The sequence below is a fragment of the Hemitrygon akajei genome, chromosome 4 (assembly GCF_048418815.1).
Source record: "Hemitrygon akajei chromosome 4, sHemAka1.3, whole genome shotgun sequence".
NCBI lineage: Eukaryota > Metazoa > Chordata > Chondrichthyes > Myliobatiformes > Dasyatidae > Hemitrygon > Hemitrygon akajei.
The window spans coordinates 136950649-136967495 of record NC_133127.1 but is presented as its reverse complement, the minus strand read 5'-3'; the positions used below and the strand labels follow the sequence as shown (position 1 = coordinate 136967495).

At 41.4% G+C, this 16847-nt stretch overlaps 1 protein-coding gene across 4 annotated transcripts in view; it reads left to right on the top strand.

Moving 5' to 3' along the window:
• tmem135 (transmembrane protein 135) overlaps positions 1 to 16847 on the top strand; it is a 414067-nt gene that overhangs the window by 74337 nt on the left and 322883 nt on the right. For all 4 annotated transcript variants that reach the window (XM_073043372.1, XM_073043371.1, XM_073043370.1 and 1 more), the window contains exon 4: positions 9495 to 9528. In XM_073043372.1, coding sequence (XP_072899473.1) covers positions 9495 to 9528 — 34 coding nt within the window. The remainder of the gene's footprint in view (positions 1 to 9494; positions 9529 to 16847) is intronic.

Genomic DNA, 16847 nt, shown 5'->3' with positions numbered 1-16847 from the left:
AGCAAGCTTATGGCCAAAGATAACATCAAATGTGATTTGCATTCCAGTTCCATTTCAGACATTTGCTGGAAAACTAATTAATATGAAGAAATCCAACATAGTCCTACTTATTGTGGAACTTGTATAAGAAGTATTTATTCTGGCAGGAAGGAGGCCTACATTTCAAATACACAGCCACACAGCCAAAAGACCAAATATTTTATACTCAATGGGGTGCCAGATCATTTTGTGCCGCTATCTGCCGGATTAATACTTGCGCTGAGGTGTTTGAATTTTGGGAGCTTTGTTTCTTGTATTGAAATGATTTGGGGAATGAATTATATTTGAGTTCTGTTTTAAAATGGATTTCAACAGTTTTAGAGTTGTGGGTTTGGCCATTGAATATAAAGAGAGCCATTAAAGCTGTCTGGCCAAACTGATTTTTTTTGTTATTATGAGAAGCATGCTTCCTATATTCTTCAGATTTTGCTTTATAAGTAAGATAACTTTACTTGGCTGTACAATCAATTGTTCACTATGGGTCGTGTGCCCCAGCTGCCTTCAGCTATAGTCCGATACTGTCAATAAATCTGAATTATGGATATAGATGTCATATTTTTATTTGTAGTGGAGATTGGAAATGTAGCTTAGTCTCTTACAAGCCTAATAGGGAAACCAATAGGAAAAACTCTACCAAGAGAATTGTTTGAATGAGAACATCAAATGAAGTGGTTGAAATGGTTGAGGTGAGCCATATAGAATCATCTTTGTGACTCGAGAAGGTGTCAGATGCAGCTTACTTGTAGCATTTTCTTCTGAGTCAAAACATTGTTCAAATCCCTCTCCAGAGATGTAAATATTAAAAAAATCTTAGTTTATGCATTGTAGCAAGGCCCTGTTTGTTGTTTTAGCTGGCACAGCTTTGAAGAAAAACAGAGACCCATCCCTCTGTTAATGTCAGCACAAATCATCACTTTACTCTTTACAGTTGTGCTGAGGAACCTGTCTGATGCAGTAACATTAACTCAATCATCTGAATGTGAGAGGGATTGCTATTGGGGTGATAGAATGAAACAATTCAATCGATTTCAGTTTTAGTAAGGCCATGCCTGAGATAGGAACAAGGGTGTTTTGGAAAGATTAATTTTATGCACAGGTCTGTCTGTTCTTTAGTATTTTAGTTTGAATTTTTTTTAGAGTGCTCATGACATTTGGATGTTTTCAAAGTTTTTGGTTGGTAACTGTGGACTTTGAAGGCCTGTGGCGAGCACAGATGGCTTCTTGGTGACAGGGATTTCTAGCCTTGTAGCTTCTGTGAACAAACTTCTGTGCATATGCCAGATGATAGCTTTAGGGAGGTGAAATAAGTGCTTGCTTAAGTTGTGCTGGAAGTGAAGAAGTGATGTTAAGTAGATAGGAAATGGAGAACAAAACCCCTGTGAATGGAAAGAATGTCTTTTCAAATTGGGGTTGGAGAGAAATGGCATACATGTCATTGAACAAGAGATTTGGATGTGGATAAGTGGGGAATTTATTGGCAATTGAAAGTACAAGCAACTTCGAGTTCTTGCACCCAGAGAACAGCAAATTTTGAAAAGTGTGCATGCTTAATATTAACCAATGTGTTTTATTTTGTAAAAGTTCAAAATAGAACTCTAGCTTTGTGCATTTCTGTATATTTTTATTATTCTTTCATCTGCTGTTTCGTATTTCTTCTCATTAAGTTTTAAACAAATTCTTTAAATGGTCAGAATTATTCAGAGATAACATTTGTATTATTTAAGTTTGTACTTGGGTCTTTATACTTAATATTTGGAAAGCATTTTATCATGCTCATTGCATTAGGCTATGATGTCACGAGGTGGGGACAAGGGTGCTGGGAGAGGACCCACAAGCAGGACACAAACACGTCTTTCTGAGATACAATAAAATAACGTTTATTACTCGCTACACAGAAGTTCGGGAAATCAAGGAGGACAAAGAGGTACACGAACCTCGGACTAGGGACTAGGATTGCCGCGGACCTGGGACTTGGAAACGGAACTGGGATCGACGCGGCCATGACTTGGACAGGGGGAACATGGACAGCCGTGGACCTTGGACTTGGACAGGGGGAACATGGACAGCCGTGGACCTTGGATGTGGACGGGGGAACATGGACAGCCGTGGCCATGACTGGGACCCTGGGGACTGGGACTGCCACGGCCCTTGGACTTGGAGAGTGAGACCTTGATTCACCGCTGCCAGACACTTGGATACCATAGATCGCTGCAGCCAGAAACGTGGACACCAAAACACAGGACAAGGAATCTGGAACCAGGACTCCTCCTCCAGATCAGGCATCGATTCTTTGGGGGTAGACACAGACACTGGGCATGACATTGAGCCGGAACTCCGCCTTCAACTCAGGCACCGAGCCGGGACTCTTCTTCGGGGGCAGACACAGTCACTGGGCATGAACGTCGAGTCAGGACTCCGCCTTCAGCTCAGGCACCGAGCCGGGACTCTTCGAGGGGTAGACACGGACAAGGGGCATAAACGTTGAGTCAGGACTCTGCCTTCAACTCACCCCTGGTAGATTGACCTTGCCCGGACCCACTGACGACAGAAGGCGAATTGCTGGTACTCTGATGCGGGCTGGATCACTCTGGCTTGTCGTAGCGGCGGCGGTGACTTGCGAAGGCTTCTTAACACTCTCGCCCCGAACGGCTAAAGCCAGGGGCTTATAAGCTGCCGGTTCGGGTCGAGGGTAGATTACCTTGATTGCCAAGCTCAAGGGACACGTGAAATGGAATTAGAAGGGAACCTAACTAAATTTAAAGGGGAACCGATCCGGACCATGACAGATGTGTTTTGTAGCAGTTGACACATAACTTAAAATGCTTACTATAGATGTCTAATTCCAACACTGTCTATTGAACTATTCACTATATAATGTCTAATTGGGCTGGCAATGCTTACTGCAGCTTTTATTTGTAAAGACTCTTAGGATCATTGGCTAGACCTATAGCTATGAACTGCAGAGTAGTGAGCTAAAGCACGTAAGATATATCCATATAATGTCAGTCTTGTATGTTTATTATGATGCTCTCAAATTAAATTACATTTGGTTTTGATTTCAAATACTGTATAGATCTGAAGTCTACCCACCTGTAATGATTGGGACAGTACTTAGACTATAGTAATTGCTTGGAGAATTTACTTGGAGAATTGCAATGTACAGTTTGATTTTTTTAAAAGAAAAAAATTGTTATATCCTTTATGCTGCTATTGTTAATAGGAATTGATTTGGTAGATGATTTGGAATTAAACATGCCAGGTGAAAGAAATTTGCTGTCTAGACAATTTATTGATTACATCACAGACTGGTTCCAATGTGTAGGATCATAAGAGAATGCAAAGTGCTATAGACTCAGCCAGGTCCACCACAGGTACAACCCTGCCTACCATCAAGGACATCTTAAAGAGGCGGTGCTTCAAGAAGGCAGCATCTTACACAATCTGGGACATGCCCTATTTTCATTACTATCATCAGGGAACCTGAAGACCCACATTAAAAAATTAAACATCTTTCCCTCTGCCAACAGATTTCTGATTGGTCATTGAATCCTAACTCTTACTTCTTTCTTTTTGTGCAGTTTATTTTATAATTTTCTAGTAATTTTATGTCTTTGTACTGATTTCTGTCTTCCTTTGCCTCAGTTATCTGCATTGTTTGGTTCTGAATGGTATAGTAGTAGAAGTAAGAGGTTCTCCTAGGGGATTATCTATTGGTGGGGCATCAGGTGGCTGTAGAAGCCGATCTGGGATCTACATATTCTGATGCAGTGAAGGCAAGAGGTGTAGGCCTGTGGTTAGTGGTTGGATATTTTTTTTGTTCTGTCTCTGATTTTTGCAGTTGCCACTTGTTTTCTGCAACACAGTGGAGATTGCTCTCATGTAGCACAGCTCCCTCTTGGACAGATTTTCTCCAGGTGTATCTATTGAGTGCAATGCCTTCCTAGTTTTCAGATGTAATGTTGAATTTCTTCAGGTTGATTTTGATCTTTGAAGCAAGATCTTTGCCTTTGATGGATGCTGCTTTCTTAAGGGAGCGCTCTTTGCAGATGTGCTCAATTGTGGGGAGAGTTTTTCCTGTGATGAATTGGCCTGTATCCATCACCTTTTGTAGCCTTTTCCATTCTTGTGCTCTGGTGTTTCCATACCAGACCATGAGGCAACTAGTCAGGATACTCTCCTACTCTCCACTGTGCATCTATAGAAGTTTGTCAGAGTATTAGATGACGTACAGAATGTGCACAATCTTCTGAGAAAGTAGAGGTGCTGCTGTGTTTTCTTTGAAATGTCTTATGTGCTGATCCCAGGACAGATCCTCTGATATGATAATGCCCAGGAATTTAAAGTTACTGACTCTTTCCACCTCCTCTTCCCTAATGAGCACTGGCTCATGGACCCTCAATTTTTAGTTCTCCTGTAGTCAATAATTAGCCCTTTGGCTATATTCTAATGATCAGTTTCAGCTATATTCTAGCATCTCTGACATTGCCTCCAATACAGCTCCATCCTGCTTACTTTAAGAATTCCATTCTATTTTACTTTTGAAGAACATAACATTCTTCAAACTTAACTTAATATTTGATTTTAATTCCAACAACATTTTCTCTATCTTGACTGTTTCCTTCAAACCCATCTTTTGTTTCTAGTATCACAAACACAAGAAAATCTTATTGCTGCCTGGCCTACTGAGTTCCTCCAGCATTTTGCTTTGTTTCTAGTTTTATTGTCTCATTCCCCATACACTATTGACTTTTATCAATTAATCTCTACCTTCCAGCTCATTATATCTCCCATCCTGTTTGTTTTTTTCTTCCTGCCTTTTCTCTGCGTCTTATAACCTGACTTAAAAAAAAACTTTTTCTAGTTCTGATGAAACATCAGTGATCTGAAATATTAACATTTTCACACCACAGGTGATGCCATACTATTGACTACTTGTTGCAATTTAGAAATTTTTTATTACAATTTGTAGAACTTCAGTATAAATAGCCATAAAATATTGTAGGAAATAATGTCAATGGAAGCCTAATTTGTGATTTCTGCAATATTTTAATTATGTTTGTTCTAGATCTGTTTGCTGAAGCTGTGCACTGTTTGTTCAAAGTGTATACTTTTGTCTACCAATTACAAAGGGTTAGTTTGGTTTTGCCAGTTTATGATAAAATTGCACAAAGAAATTGCTGAATCATTCGTAGGGATCTTGTGAATTACATTTGTCAGATTTTGAGATAGTTGATTTATGATAATTTTTTGATTATCTTAGTGGCTTATGACCCTCCTGTCTTTCTTGTTCTTGATTCAAGATTGTTTAGTGTCATTTCCAGTACACAAGTACTGATAGGATGCAAAACTGGGCTGAGAAGTGGCAGATGAAGTTCAACCCAGATAAGCCTGAGGTGGTTTATTTTGGTAAGTCAAATGTGATGGCAGAATATAGTATTAATGGTAAGACTCTTGGCAGTGTGGAGGATCAGAAGGATCTTGGGGTCCAAGTCCATGGGACACTTAAAGCTGCTGCGCAGATTGACTCTGTGGTTAAGAAAGCATATGGAGCATTTGCCTTCATCAATCGTGGGATTGAGTTTAGGAGCTGAGAGGTAATGTTGCAGCTATGTAGGACCTCGGTCAGACCCCACTTGGAGTACTGCACTCAGTCGCCTCACTACAGGAAGGATGTGGAAACCATAGAAAGGGTGCAGAGGAGATTTACAAGGATGTTGCCTGGATTGGGGAGCATGCCTTATGAGAATAGATTGAGTGAATGGAGGATGAGAGGTGACCTGACAGAGGCGTATAAGATGATGAGAGGCATTGTTTGTGTGGAGAGTCAGAGGCTTTTTTCCAGGTCTGGAATGGCTAGCACAAGAGGGCACAGTTTTAAGGTGCTTAGAAGTAGGTACAGAAGAGATGTTAGGGGTAAGTTTTTTACGCAGAGATTGCCGGCGACAGGGATGGAGGCAGATACGATAGGGTCTTTTTAGAGACTCCTGAACAGGTACATGGAGCTCAGAAAAATAGAGGGCTGTGGGTAACCCTCAGTAATTTCGTAGGTACGGACGTGTTTGGCACAGCTTTGTGGGCTGAAGAGTCTGTATTGTGCTGTAGGTTTTCTATGTTTCTAAGTGTAAAGAAGAGCAAAATAATTGGTACTTTGGATCTGATGCAGCACAAAAAAGACCATAATAAGACAAAGAACATAATATCAGTGAAACACAATAAATATAAATGCATAAGATAGTTTGATTGATTGTATGTCCATAAAGTAATGCTAGGCACAAGAGTGTCTATGCATAAGGTGACTGACAAGAAATGATGAAGTAGTGGTGTTCGGAGTTGTGGAAGTGTGGGTTGGTGGGTTACTAGTGTCCATCAGCCTTACTGCTTGGGGAAGTAACTGTTTTTGAGCCTGATGGTTCTGGTGTGGATGCTACGTAGCCTCTCCCCGATAGGCAGGGTGAGTGGGATCCTTCATGATGTTACTGACTCTTTTCTGGCACCTTTCTGTGTACATATATCCTTGATGGTGATGCAGTATGCAGTTTTGACTACCCATTGTAGAGCCTTCCTATTCACTGTAGAACGTTTCCGTACCATGTAGTGATGCTGATTGTTAGGATGCTCCTCACTGTGCTTCTGTAGAATGACATGGTCCAGTGCTCTTCAATTAGGTGTTAGCTGCATGCTGGAGAATATTTTATCTGTGTACAGTTGGCCCTCCTTATCCGCAAGGGATTGGTTCCGGGACCCTTCGTGGATTCCAAAAAACGTGGATGCTCAAGTCCCTTATTCAACCTGTCTCAATGCGCTGGACCGTAGAACCCAGCGGAACCCCAGACCTTATTTAACCTGTCTCAGTGCAGTGGACATTAGGACCTGGCGGCGCAGCTCTGAATCCGTGGTGTTTCTGTTCACGAAAATGATCACGATTGAAAATAAAGTGGAAATAATAAAGCGATCGGAAAGAGGTGAAACACCATCGGTCACTGGAAAAGCGTTAGGCTACGTCAGTCAGCGATCGGAACAATTTTAAAGGATAAAGTGAGAAAGGCCCTGCCCTGATGAAAGCTACAATTATTACTAAGCCACGCAGTGGTTTAATTATTGGGTTTTGGGGTTTTGGGTTTTTGATCCTCCCGGCGCTGAAACATACGTTCTTAAGTGCTTTATATGCATAGAAAGGTAAAATATATACTATATACTACGACAAACTAACGCTAAGTAATACCAGATATACCTGTTCCGACTTGCTTAGTAAGAGAACTTGCGATTTTTTTCGATTCCGATTCACGATAACCCACGCACATCCTCCTGTATACTTAAAATCATCTCTAAATTACTTATAATACCTAATACAATGTAAATACTATGTAAAATAGTTGTTATACTGCATTGCTTAGGGAATAATGACAAGAAAAAAAAGCCTGTACATGCTTGAACAACAAGTGCTGGAAGAGCACTTCCGGGTTTTCTCGCTTCGCGGTTGATTGAATTCGCGCATGCGGAACTCGCGGATAAGGAGGGCCAACTACATATAGTTTTCTAATGAAAACTACATACTAGTTTTCATACATAGTTTTCTAATAACTATGGTATGATGTTCTGATATGCTTTAATTAGATCTGCCGCACTTAAGTGGAATTTGGAATTAAGTTCATCTGGTTATATCTTGAGTAGTTTTTTTAAACAATTTCATTAGTAGGGGGTCCTGATTGTATTTTGAAAGGTGTGGCAACCAATGAACACTATAGATGTGCAGTCTAATCTCTTGTTTCTCTTGTACTATGAATAACTTGTTTGTTCAACTCAATCAATGATTCTAAAAATCCTGGAGCATTTCAGTTCACTTTTAAAACAAAACCTTTACGATTTTGTTAAGGATAATCCTCTCAAATTCTAGGTATGGAAATTCAAAGGTAAACAAGTTCTTCAAGATGCTGCTAGATGTATCCATAGTAATCAGTGCAGGATTACAGCCCTCTATAAATACTTTCTGAATTCCATGTGAAAGTCTGTGTGTATGCAGAAACACCTTCCAGAAGCAGATAACTCAGAATGATGGTGTCTATTTAAATAGGAGCAACTTTGAAAGGGAACTACTGACAGATGTGCGGTACTGCAAATTTACTTACCATGCTAAGCAACAGTGGTTGTCATCTTTGGTCATTTAATCAATTTAGCATCTTTTAGATGAAATGCCCTGTTAGTTTTAATGCTCATAGGAAACTAAAACTGACAGGAGAGAAATGAAGTTTTGTTGATATTGTCAGACTTAACAGCAAAGTAATGAATGACCTTATGACTCTGGATTTGTTTGAATTAGCCAAACCTACATAGACCTGTGCCCCTGACATATTGCAGATACCTTTTGTGCTGTCAGTTTATATCTCTGTTATGCCATTGGATCTGCATTCTTGTCAGTCTTGTGAAAGAGTGGTGTTATGTATGCATTATAACTTTGTAAGAGTGGTGAATGGAGATTAGGCGTTTTCTGAATGCATTAAGTGCCAAATCTATTTTACTATAGAGATTTTTCATTGGCTGAATTTAAAAGCTTTTCTTACAGTGATGATAAAGCAGTTCACAACATTTCCACAATAATTGGGAGTGTATGAAAATTAGTTTTTATTGTATGCGCTGTAGCTGAAGACACTTTGTTGTAAATGTTGCATAATTCATCATTGGAATATGCAAAGGGATGGTCAGCAACATAAGGTTCTGCAGAGGCTTGAGACCCTTGAGCACAACACACAAACTGCTGGAGGAACTCAGCAAGTCAGGCAGTATCTATGGAGAGGAACAAATAGTTGATGTTTTTTTGTCAAGATCCTTCATCAGGAATTCTCACCCCAAAATGTCGACTATTTATTCCTCTCCATAGATGGTGCCTGACTTGCTGAGTTTCTCTAGCATTTTGTGAGTATTGTGGCAGCAGACATCCCACCCTGCAAAAACTCATTTCAGGGAGGTAGCGCCATCAGTTTGTGGGAGTCTCCCGGGAGGTGGGATGTCTGCAATGGAGTAGCTCCTTAGCAGCTAGCCAGCTAGTTTAAATAGTGTTACCTATGCTAATGAACGATTGACACCTGTTAAACTCACCTTTTATGTCTTTTACATTTTAACCCTCCATGGACAATAGAAATCACTTTAGTGTAGTCTGGGGTGAAGTACGTTTTATATATTTTTTTTGGAACACTTTTTTCTCTCTCTCACTCTCGCTCTCTCTCTCTCTCTCTCTCTCTCTCTCTCTCGCTCTCTCTCATATGTGCAGAACTGATGCAGTTCACTTGAAGCTTGACCCATTTTACTTTAAAATTCAAGAATAATTTATGAAAGTCTTTTAAGATTTTTATGTTTCTTCTTCAAATGCAGTTGTAGTTTGCAAAGAAATATTTTAAAGGAATATTTATTATATATCTGGAACTTGAGTGAATTATTAACAATTTCTTATTGGTTTACAGGAGAGGCCTCTTGACAATTTATATGGCTAACTTGGTAAGTAATTTCTTTTTTCTGAGGTTTGCTTTGCTCAGTTGCCGTAAACTCTTACTGGTTGATCTTATTGTCATAAGTTTGCATAATGGAATTTTGTTGTATTTGTTTCTAAGTTAATTTTATGGATAGTTGGTAGCTTAGGGTTGGTAGAATAGTGTTACTGTTGTATTAAACATGATTCTTACTACTTTCCAGCATGTAATGTATTAGAAACCATTTGATATTGAGGGGAAGTAAAAGCACTTGTTAAGATTCAATCCTTATGAAAATTTACATAAACCTGAGGCTGTTGTGCTGATGGTATAATTTTGTTGAAAATGGATTTTGATATAATTAGATTTTGGGTATTGAACCTATTAATGAGCTATGCCAGGAGAGGAAATTGAAGCTCTTCTGTCAAGAATGGTTGCTTCTACAGATTAATGTTATTTGGGACATATGGTTTGCATCTTGAGTACTATGATGTGGATTGTAATTGGCAGTGCATATGCAAACTTGTTATGGCACATTTTACTGATTAACTTGTGACTAATAGATGCAGTAAGTCTGTTCTTTTTCCCGCTCCGATAAACTACACCATTTTATAGATCAAGGTGTGGAATGCGATCCTGATTTGTGTTTTGTTAACTAACTTCAAGCAGGGTAATGGTGTGATTATTCCAATTTATCTGAACTTAGCAGAAACAAAATACAAGCCACTGCTGTTGTTTCCAATCACTCTTCCAATGACTTCTCGAAAATGCGCAGTTTTGAATAAGGACAGGTTGGACTTCACTGTAAACAGAATTCTGCCAACACCTTCTCACCTATAGCTCACATATACTGGAAAATTGCCAAGAACCAAGCAATAATATCACAGCATGACTCAACGCCATTAGGAAGAATGTTTTTAAGTAGCCAATTAAAATAGTTTAATCTTAACGTCATGTGATTGACTTGAAGCAATAGATAGTTTTTAATAAGATGGAGCATAGCACCTGTATCTTTTGTAAATCATGGTTTCATTAAGTGTATAGTATTAAACTGCCATATTTTAATCATTTTAATTTCACCAACTGAAGTTCAGTTTTCCTTTTGTCAGTGAGTGTCCTAATGAGAAATAAATTTACAGGCAAACTTTATTACATTCTCTGATATGGTAATTTTAGTACTTTAAATCAGAATCCGGTTTATTGTAACTGTTATATGACATGAAATTTGTTGTTTTGTAGCAGTACAGTACAAACACTACAGCTTTACCTAAAATTATGAAATAAACAGTGCAGGAAGAAAGGAATAATGAGGCAATGTTTATGGAACATTCAGAAATTTGTTGGCATACGAGGATAAATTGTTTCTGAATCATTTGATGATTATGGATCTTCAGGCACCTGTGCCTCCTTCCTCATGGTACTGAAAAGAGGGCATGTCCTAGAGGTTGTGGGTCCTTAGTGATTGATACGGCCTTCGAGGCAACTATTGCAGATGTCCTCGATGGTAGGAGGGTTATTCCCATAATGGTCCTGGCTAAGTCGATAACCCTCTGTGCATTGGAGCCTGTATACCTTGCTGTTATGGAACCAGTCAGAATACTCTTCAGCATACTTGTATAGGAATTTGCAAAAGTATTTAGTGACATTCCAAATCTCCTCAAACTCTTAACAAAGTAGAGAAGCTACCATGCTTTCTTCATGGTTCCTTCAATAAGTTGGTTCCAGCTCAGATCTTCTGAGATGTTGACATGCAGGAGCTTGTTCACACATTGCACTGCTGACCCCTCAGTGAGGTGTGTGGTCTTCCGACTTCCCCATCCTGAAGTCCGTGATCAATACGTTGGTCTTGCTGACATGGAATGCAAAGTTGCTGTGACACCACTCAACCATCTTGAATGTGTGATAATTCATTTTCACTATAAGTGAATGAAGAAGACTAAAAGAAAATTCCTTATACCCAGTACGTTTAACTTGAGAAAGCAGTAGGGAATAGCAGTGTAGAGTAGGTATCCATCTACTTTGGACCCAAGAAAGATGCTTTTGAAAATGATGAGAAATGTACTCATCATTGAATAAATGGTGAACAGAGTAATTTTAGAGATCCTTCTGCAGAAATCACAAAAGCAAGTTAGCTAATATAGTTCTCAAGGCCTTAGCCTCTAGAAGGTTAGAATACAAATAATTTGAAGATAAGTTGATTTTAAGTTGGGGGGAGAACTGCAGTCAGTGGACATCTGAAAAGAAAATAGAAAATGCTTGAAAAGCTCAGTAAGTCAGGCAACATCTGTAGAAACAGAAATGGTGAACGCTTTGAGTCTGCAATTCTTTGTTGGAACTCCTTCAGTTCTGGTTGTTACTTCTTTGAAATAGAACTTAAAGAGGCTGCAGTGCTTAGAGGATGTACAGACCAGCTAGCAGATGTTCTTACTGACATCTTCAACACCTCCCTGAGCAGCGCCACCATTCCAATGTGCTTCAAGGCCGCCACCATTGTTCCTGTGCTGAAGAAATCCTCAGTGTCCTGGCTCAATGACTACCGTCTTATTGCATTCACATCCGTCATCATGAAGTGTTTCGAGAGGCTGGTCATGAGGCATATCAAGACCCTGCTGCCCCCCTCACTGGACCCCCTGCAGTTTGCGTACCATCCCATCCGCTCAACAGATGACGCCATTGCCATCACCCTCCACCTGGCCCTAGCCCACCTGGACAAAAAAGACACGTACGTTTGAATGCTGTTCATAGACTTCAGTTCAGCATTCAACATAATCATCCCTCAGAAACTGATTGGAAAGTTGAGCCTACTGAGCCTGAGCACCTCCGTCCGCAACTGGATGCTAGACTTCCTGATTGGGAGACTTCAGTCAGTCCGGATCGGGAGCAGCATCTCCAACACCATCACACTGAGCATGGGGGCCCCCCAGGACTGCGTGCTCAGTCCACTGCTGTTCACTCTGCTGACCTACAACTGTGCAACACACAGCTCGAACCACATCATCAAGTTTGCCGATGACACGACCGTGGTGGGTCTCCTCAGCAAGAACAATGAGTCAGCTTATAGAGAGGAGGTGCAGCGGCTCACGGACTGGTGCAAAGCCAACAACCTGTCTCTGAATGTGAACAAAACAAAAGAGATGGTTGTTGACTTCAGGAGGGCACGGAGTGACCCCCCCCCCCCCCCCCCCCCCCGCTGAACATCAACGGCTCCTCGGTAGAGATCATTAAGAGCACCAAATTTCTTGGTGTTCACCTGACAGAGAATCTCACCTGGTCCCTCAACACCAGCTCCATAGCAAAGAAAGTCCAGCAGCATCTCCACTTTCTGCAAAGGCTGAGGAAAGTCCATCTCCCACCCCCCATCCTCATCACATTCTACAGGGGTTGTATTGAGAGCATCCTGAGCAGCTGCATCACTGCCTGGTTTGGAAATTGCACCATCTTGAGTTGCAAGACCCTGCAGTGGATAGTGAGGTCAGCTGAGAAGATCATTGGGGTCTCTCTTCCTGCCATTACGGACATTTACACCACACGTTGCATCCGCAAAGCAAACAGCATTATGAAGGACCCTACACACCCCTCATACAAACTCTTCTCCCTCCTGCCATCTGGGAAAAGGCACCGAAGCATTCGAGCTCTCATGACCAGACTATGTAACAGTTTCTTCCCCCAAGCCATCAGACTCCTCAATACCCAGAGCCTGGACTGACACCAACTTACTGCCCTCTACTGTGCCTATTGTCTTATTATTTATTGTAATGCCTGCACTGCTTTGTGCACTTTATGCCATCCTGGGTGAGTCTGTAGTCTAGTGTAGATTTTGTTTTTCTCTGTGTTGTTTTCACATAGTTCAATTTTTGTACTGTTTCATGTAGCACCATGGTCCTGAAAAACATTGTCTCGTTTTTACTGTGTACTGTACCAGCAGTTATGTTCGAAATGACAATAAAAGTGACTTGACTTGACTTGATTTCCATTCAGACTGAAAGGCTTGAGCTGAGAGCTTACTGGCTTTTCAGATTTTTTTAAGATATATGAAGACTAAAATAGAGGCAAGAGTACCAGGACCAGTTGGACCTCACCCTAGAGTTCAGACGGATGTAGTAGAACAGATTGTGGAGGCAATGGTAATAGTTCCAGAGGAGTGAAAATTTATAAATGTCATTCCACTCTTTAAGAAAAGACAGGAAGTTATAGGCTAGTTAGCCTGACATCAATGGTTGGCAAGATGCTGGAGTCCACTATTAAGGATGAGGTTTTGATTGCTTGGAGGCATATGTTAAAGTAGGTCAAAGTCAGCATGGTTTCTTTCAGGGGAAATCCTCCCTTAAAATTCTTAGGGAATTCTTTGACAAAATAACAGGCAGTATGGGCATAAGAGAGTTGGTGAATGTTATATTACTTGGTTTTTCAGGCCTTTGACAAGGTGCCACGCATGAGGCTGCTAAACAGATTGGAGCTCATGGTATTACAGGAAAGATACCAGCGTGGATAGTAGATTAACTGACTGGCAGGAGGCAACAAGTGAGAATAAAGGGGGACTATCTGTTTGGCTGCTGGTGACTAGTGGTGTTCCTCAGGGATCAGTGTTGGGACTGCTTCTTTTCACATTATATGTCAGTGATGGAATTGATGGCTTTGTGGCCAAGTTTATGGACAATGCAAAGATGGCTGGAGGGGTAGGGAGTTGCAGGAGGATTTAGACAGATTAAGAGAATGGGCAAAGAAGTGGCAGATGGGATACAATGTTGGGAGGTGTATGGTCATGCACTTTGGTAGAAAGAATAAAGATATAGATTAAAAAATTAAATAAAATGATCTCTCTCACTCTATGGACCATCTTCCACCAAAATTTAGTCTTAGGAAACGGACGCTAGAGGTTAACATGACAATATTACAGCTCAGGCCTATGAGTCACAGTTTAATTGTGGTGTCCTCTATACGTCCTCCTCATGGAATGCATGAGTTCCCTCTGGATACTCCAGCTGCTTCCCATAGTCCAAAGTTGTACCGTGTAGGTTACATCGGTCATTGTAATTTGTCCTGTGATTAGGTTAGGGTTAAATTGGGGTTGTCGGGGGTTACTGGATGGTGCCGCTTGAGGAGCGATAAGGACCTATTCCGTGCTGTATCTATAAATAAATAATTTCTGTATGGGGAGTAAATTCAGAAATCAATGGTGCACAGGGACCTGGGAGTACTTGTGAAGGATTCTCTAAAAGCTAACGTGAGGGTTGAGTTAGCAGTGAAGGAGACAAAATGCAATGTTAGCATTCATTTTGAGAAGACTAGAATATATATGCAAGGATGTAATGTTGAGGCTTTATAAGGTATTGGTCAGACCACAGTTGGAGTATTGTTAGCAGTTTAGGTCCCCTTATCAAAGTAAGGATGTGTTGGCATTGGTCAGCAAGAGAAGTTTCTTGAGAATGGTCCCAGGAGTGAAAGGGTTAATGAATGAGGAGTGTCGGATGGCTCTGGGCCTGTACTTGCAGGAGTTTAGAAGAATCGGGGGGGGGGGGTGGATCTCATTGAAACTTATCAAGTATTGGAAGGCCTGGACAAAGTTGATGTGAAGAGGATGTTTCTTATTGTGGGGGAATCCAGGACTTGAGGGCACAGACTCAGATTAGAGGGACGTCCATTTAGAGTAGTGGTCACCAACCTTTTTAAGCCCAAGATCCTCTACCTCAGCCTTAGTAAAAGGCAAGATCGACCCCAGATCAATTAGTTACAGGCATGCGCACCGGGGCAGAAAAGACCGGACGTAAAACCCTGCAACCCAGAAGTAGAATTAATGTATAAACACCAGGGGTACCCACCCTTTTTCCGCACCGCGGACCGGTTTAATATTGACAATATTCTTGCAGACTGGCTGATGGGGGGGTGGTTTTTAAACACAACAGGAATACAGCAGTACTTGAAGCAAGTTCCTTATGTCCGGTCTATTCCGCAATTTAGTTTTTGCGGCTCTCGGCACTTAGCTTCTGTCCTGCGCTGCTCACATTTCTTCCGCTGAAAAAACTCAACTGGTTTGTCTTTAAGTGCAGGGTGCTTGGACTCGGGGTACCGGAGCAGTTTTGAGGGCTTCATTGCCTCATTAGACAGCCTCCGGGTCCGAGCTCCAGTCTCCCGCCCACCGGCCGCCAGACGCCTTGGCTAAGTGAGGTTGGTTGTGGGTCGGGTGAGAGGACAAGGTCAGGGCCAGAGGTCCCCGTGCCAGGGCTGAGGCGGTCGCAGTCCGGAGAGAGCGAGCGACCGAACGAAGCGTGCAACAGGTCACACGCCCCCCACCCCCCATCCCCCATAGGATCTATCGGCCCGAATTAGGGCGTCTGCAAATATTTTAGCACTGGGTTCCCCATGAACATTCGGTGTGTTAAACAGGTTTAGAGGCAGCGCTCCAGGCCAGCAGCAACGGCACTTCCCGCTGGCCGCCCGAGGCCAACCAGTGATCCCTGGCGCAAGGGTATCACTGTGTTTAGGCCACTGATGACTTTGCGTGGGTTCAAGTTCAACAGTGGGTGTGACAGGGAATGAGGAAAGGTGTAGCTGACTCATATCGTTTCCTCGCGGCCTGGTGGTTGGGGAACACTAAAGTACACTGTATAGTGTGGGGGAGCTACACACATGTGCACTGGGCAGAAAGAACGGAACTAAAACCCCGCAATCCAGAAACAATCTCCCAGCAGTATTTGTGTATTTATTTTCCATTTTTTCCGGGATCTACTGGGAAAGTCTCAAAGATTGACTAGTCGATCGCGATTGACAGGTTGGCAACCACTAATTTAGAACAAAGGAAGAATTTCTTTAACCAGAGGGCAGTTAAACTGAAATTCATTGCTACAGGTGGCTGTGGAGGCCAAGTTGTTGGGTATATTTAAAGTGGTGGTTGATTGGTTTTTATTTGGTAAGTGCGTCAGAAGTTACGGGGAGAAGGCAAGAGAATAGGTTGAGAGGAAAAATAAATCCTCTATGAAGGAATGACAGAGCAAACACGATCGCCTAAATGGCCTAATTCTGGTACAGTTTTTTTTAATTAGTCCCAGGGCTTACAGTAAGTAACAGGAATGGTGTAATATCTTCACCCTCATGGGTGATAATTAATAGTCAATGAGTATGTAAAAAAGACATTGTTTACAAAATAACTATTTGTAAAGAGGGCAAATGCAGATAAAAATATTTATAACTTTCTCAAAATTAATATTATTAGCTGATTTTTGCCTCTGAATTGTGAACTATAGGTTAAGAATGGTGAAGCAATCTCAGTAAGCTGAATGGCCTAATTCTGCTCCTATGGCCTAACTCTTGCCTAATGTATTATATATGGGGTAATATAACTGAGTAATT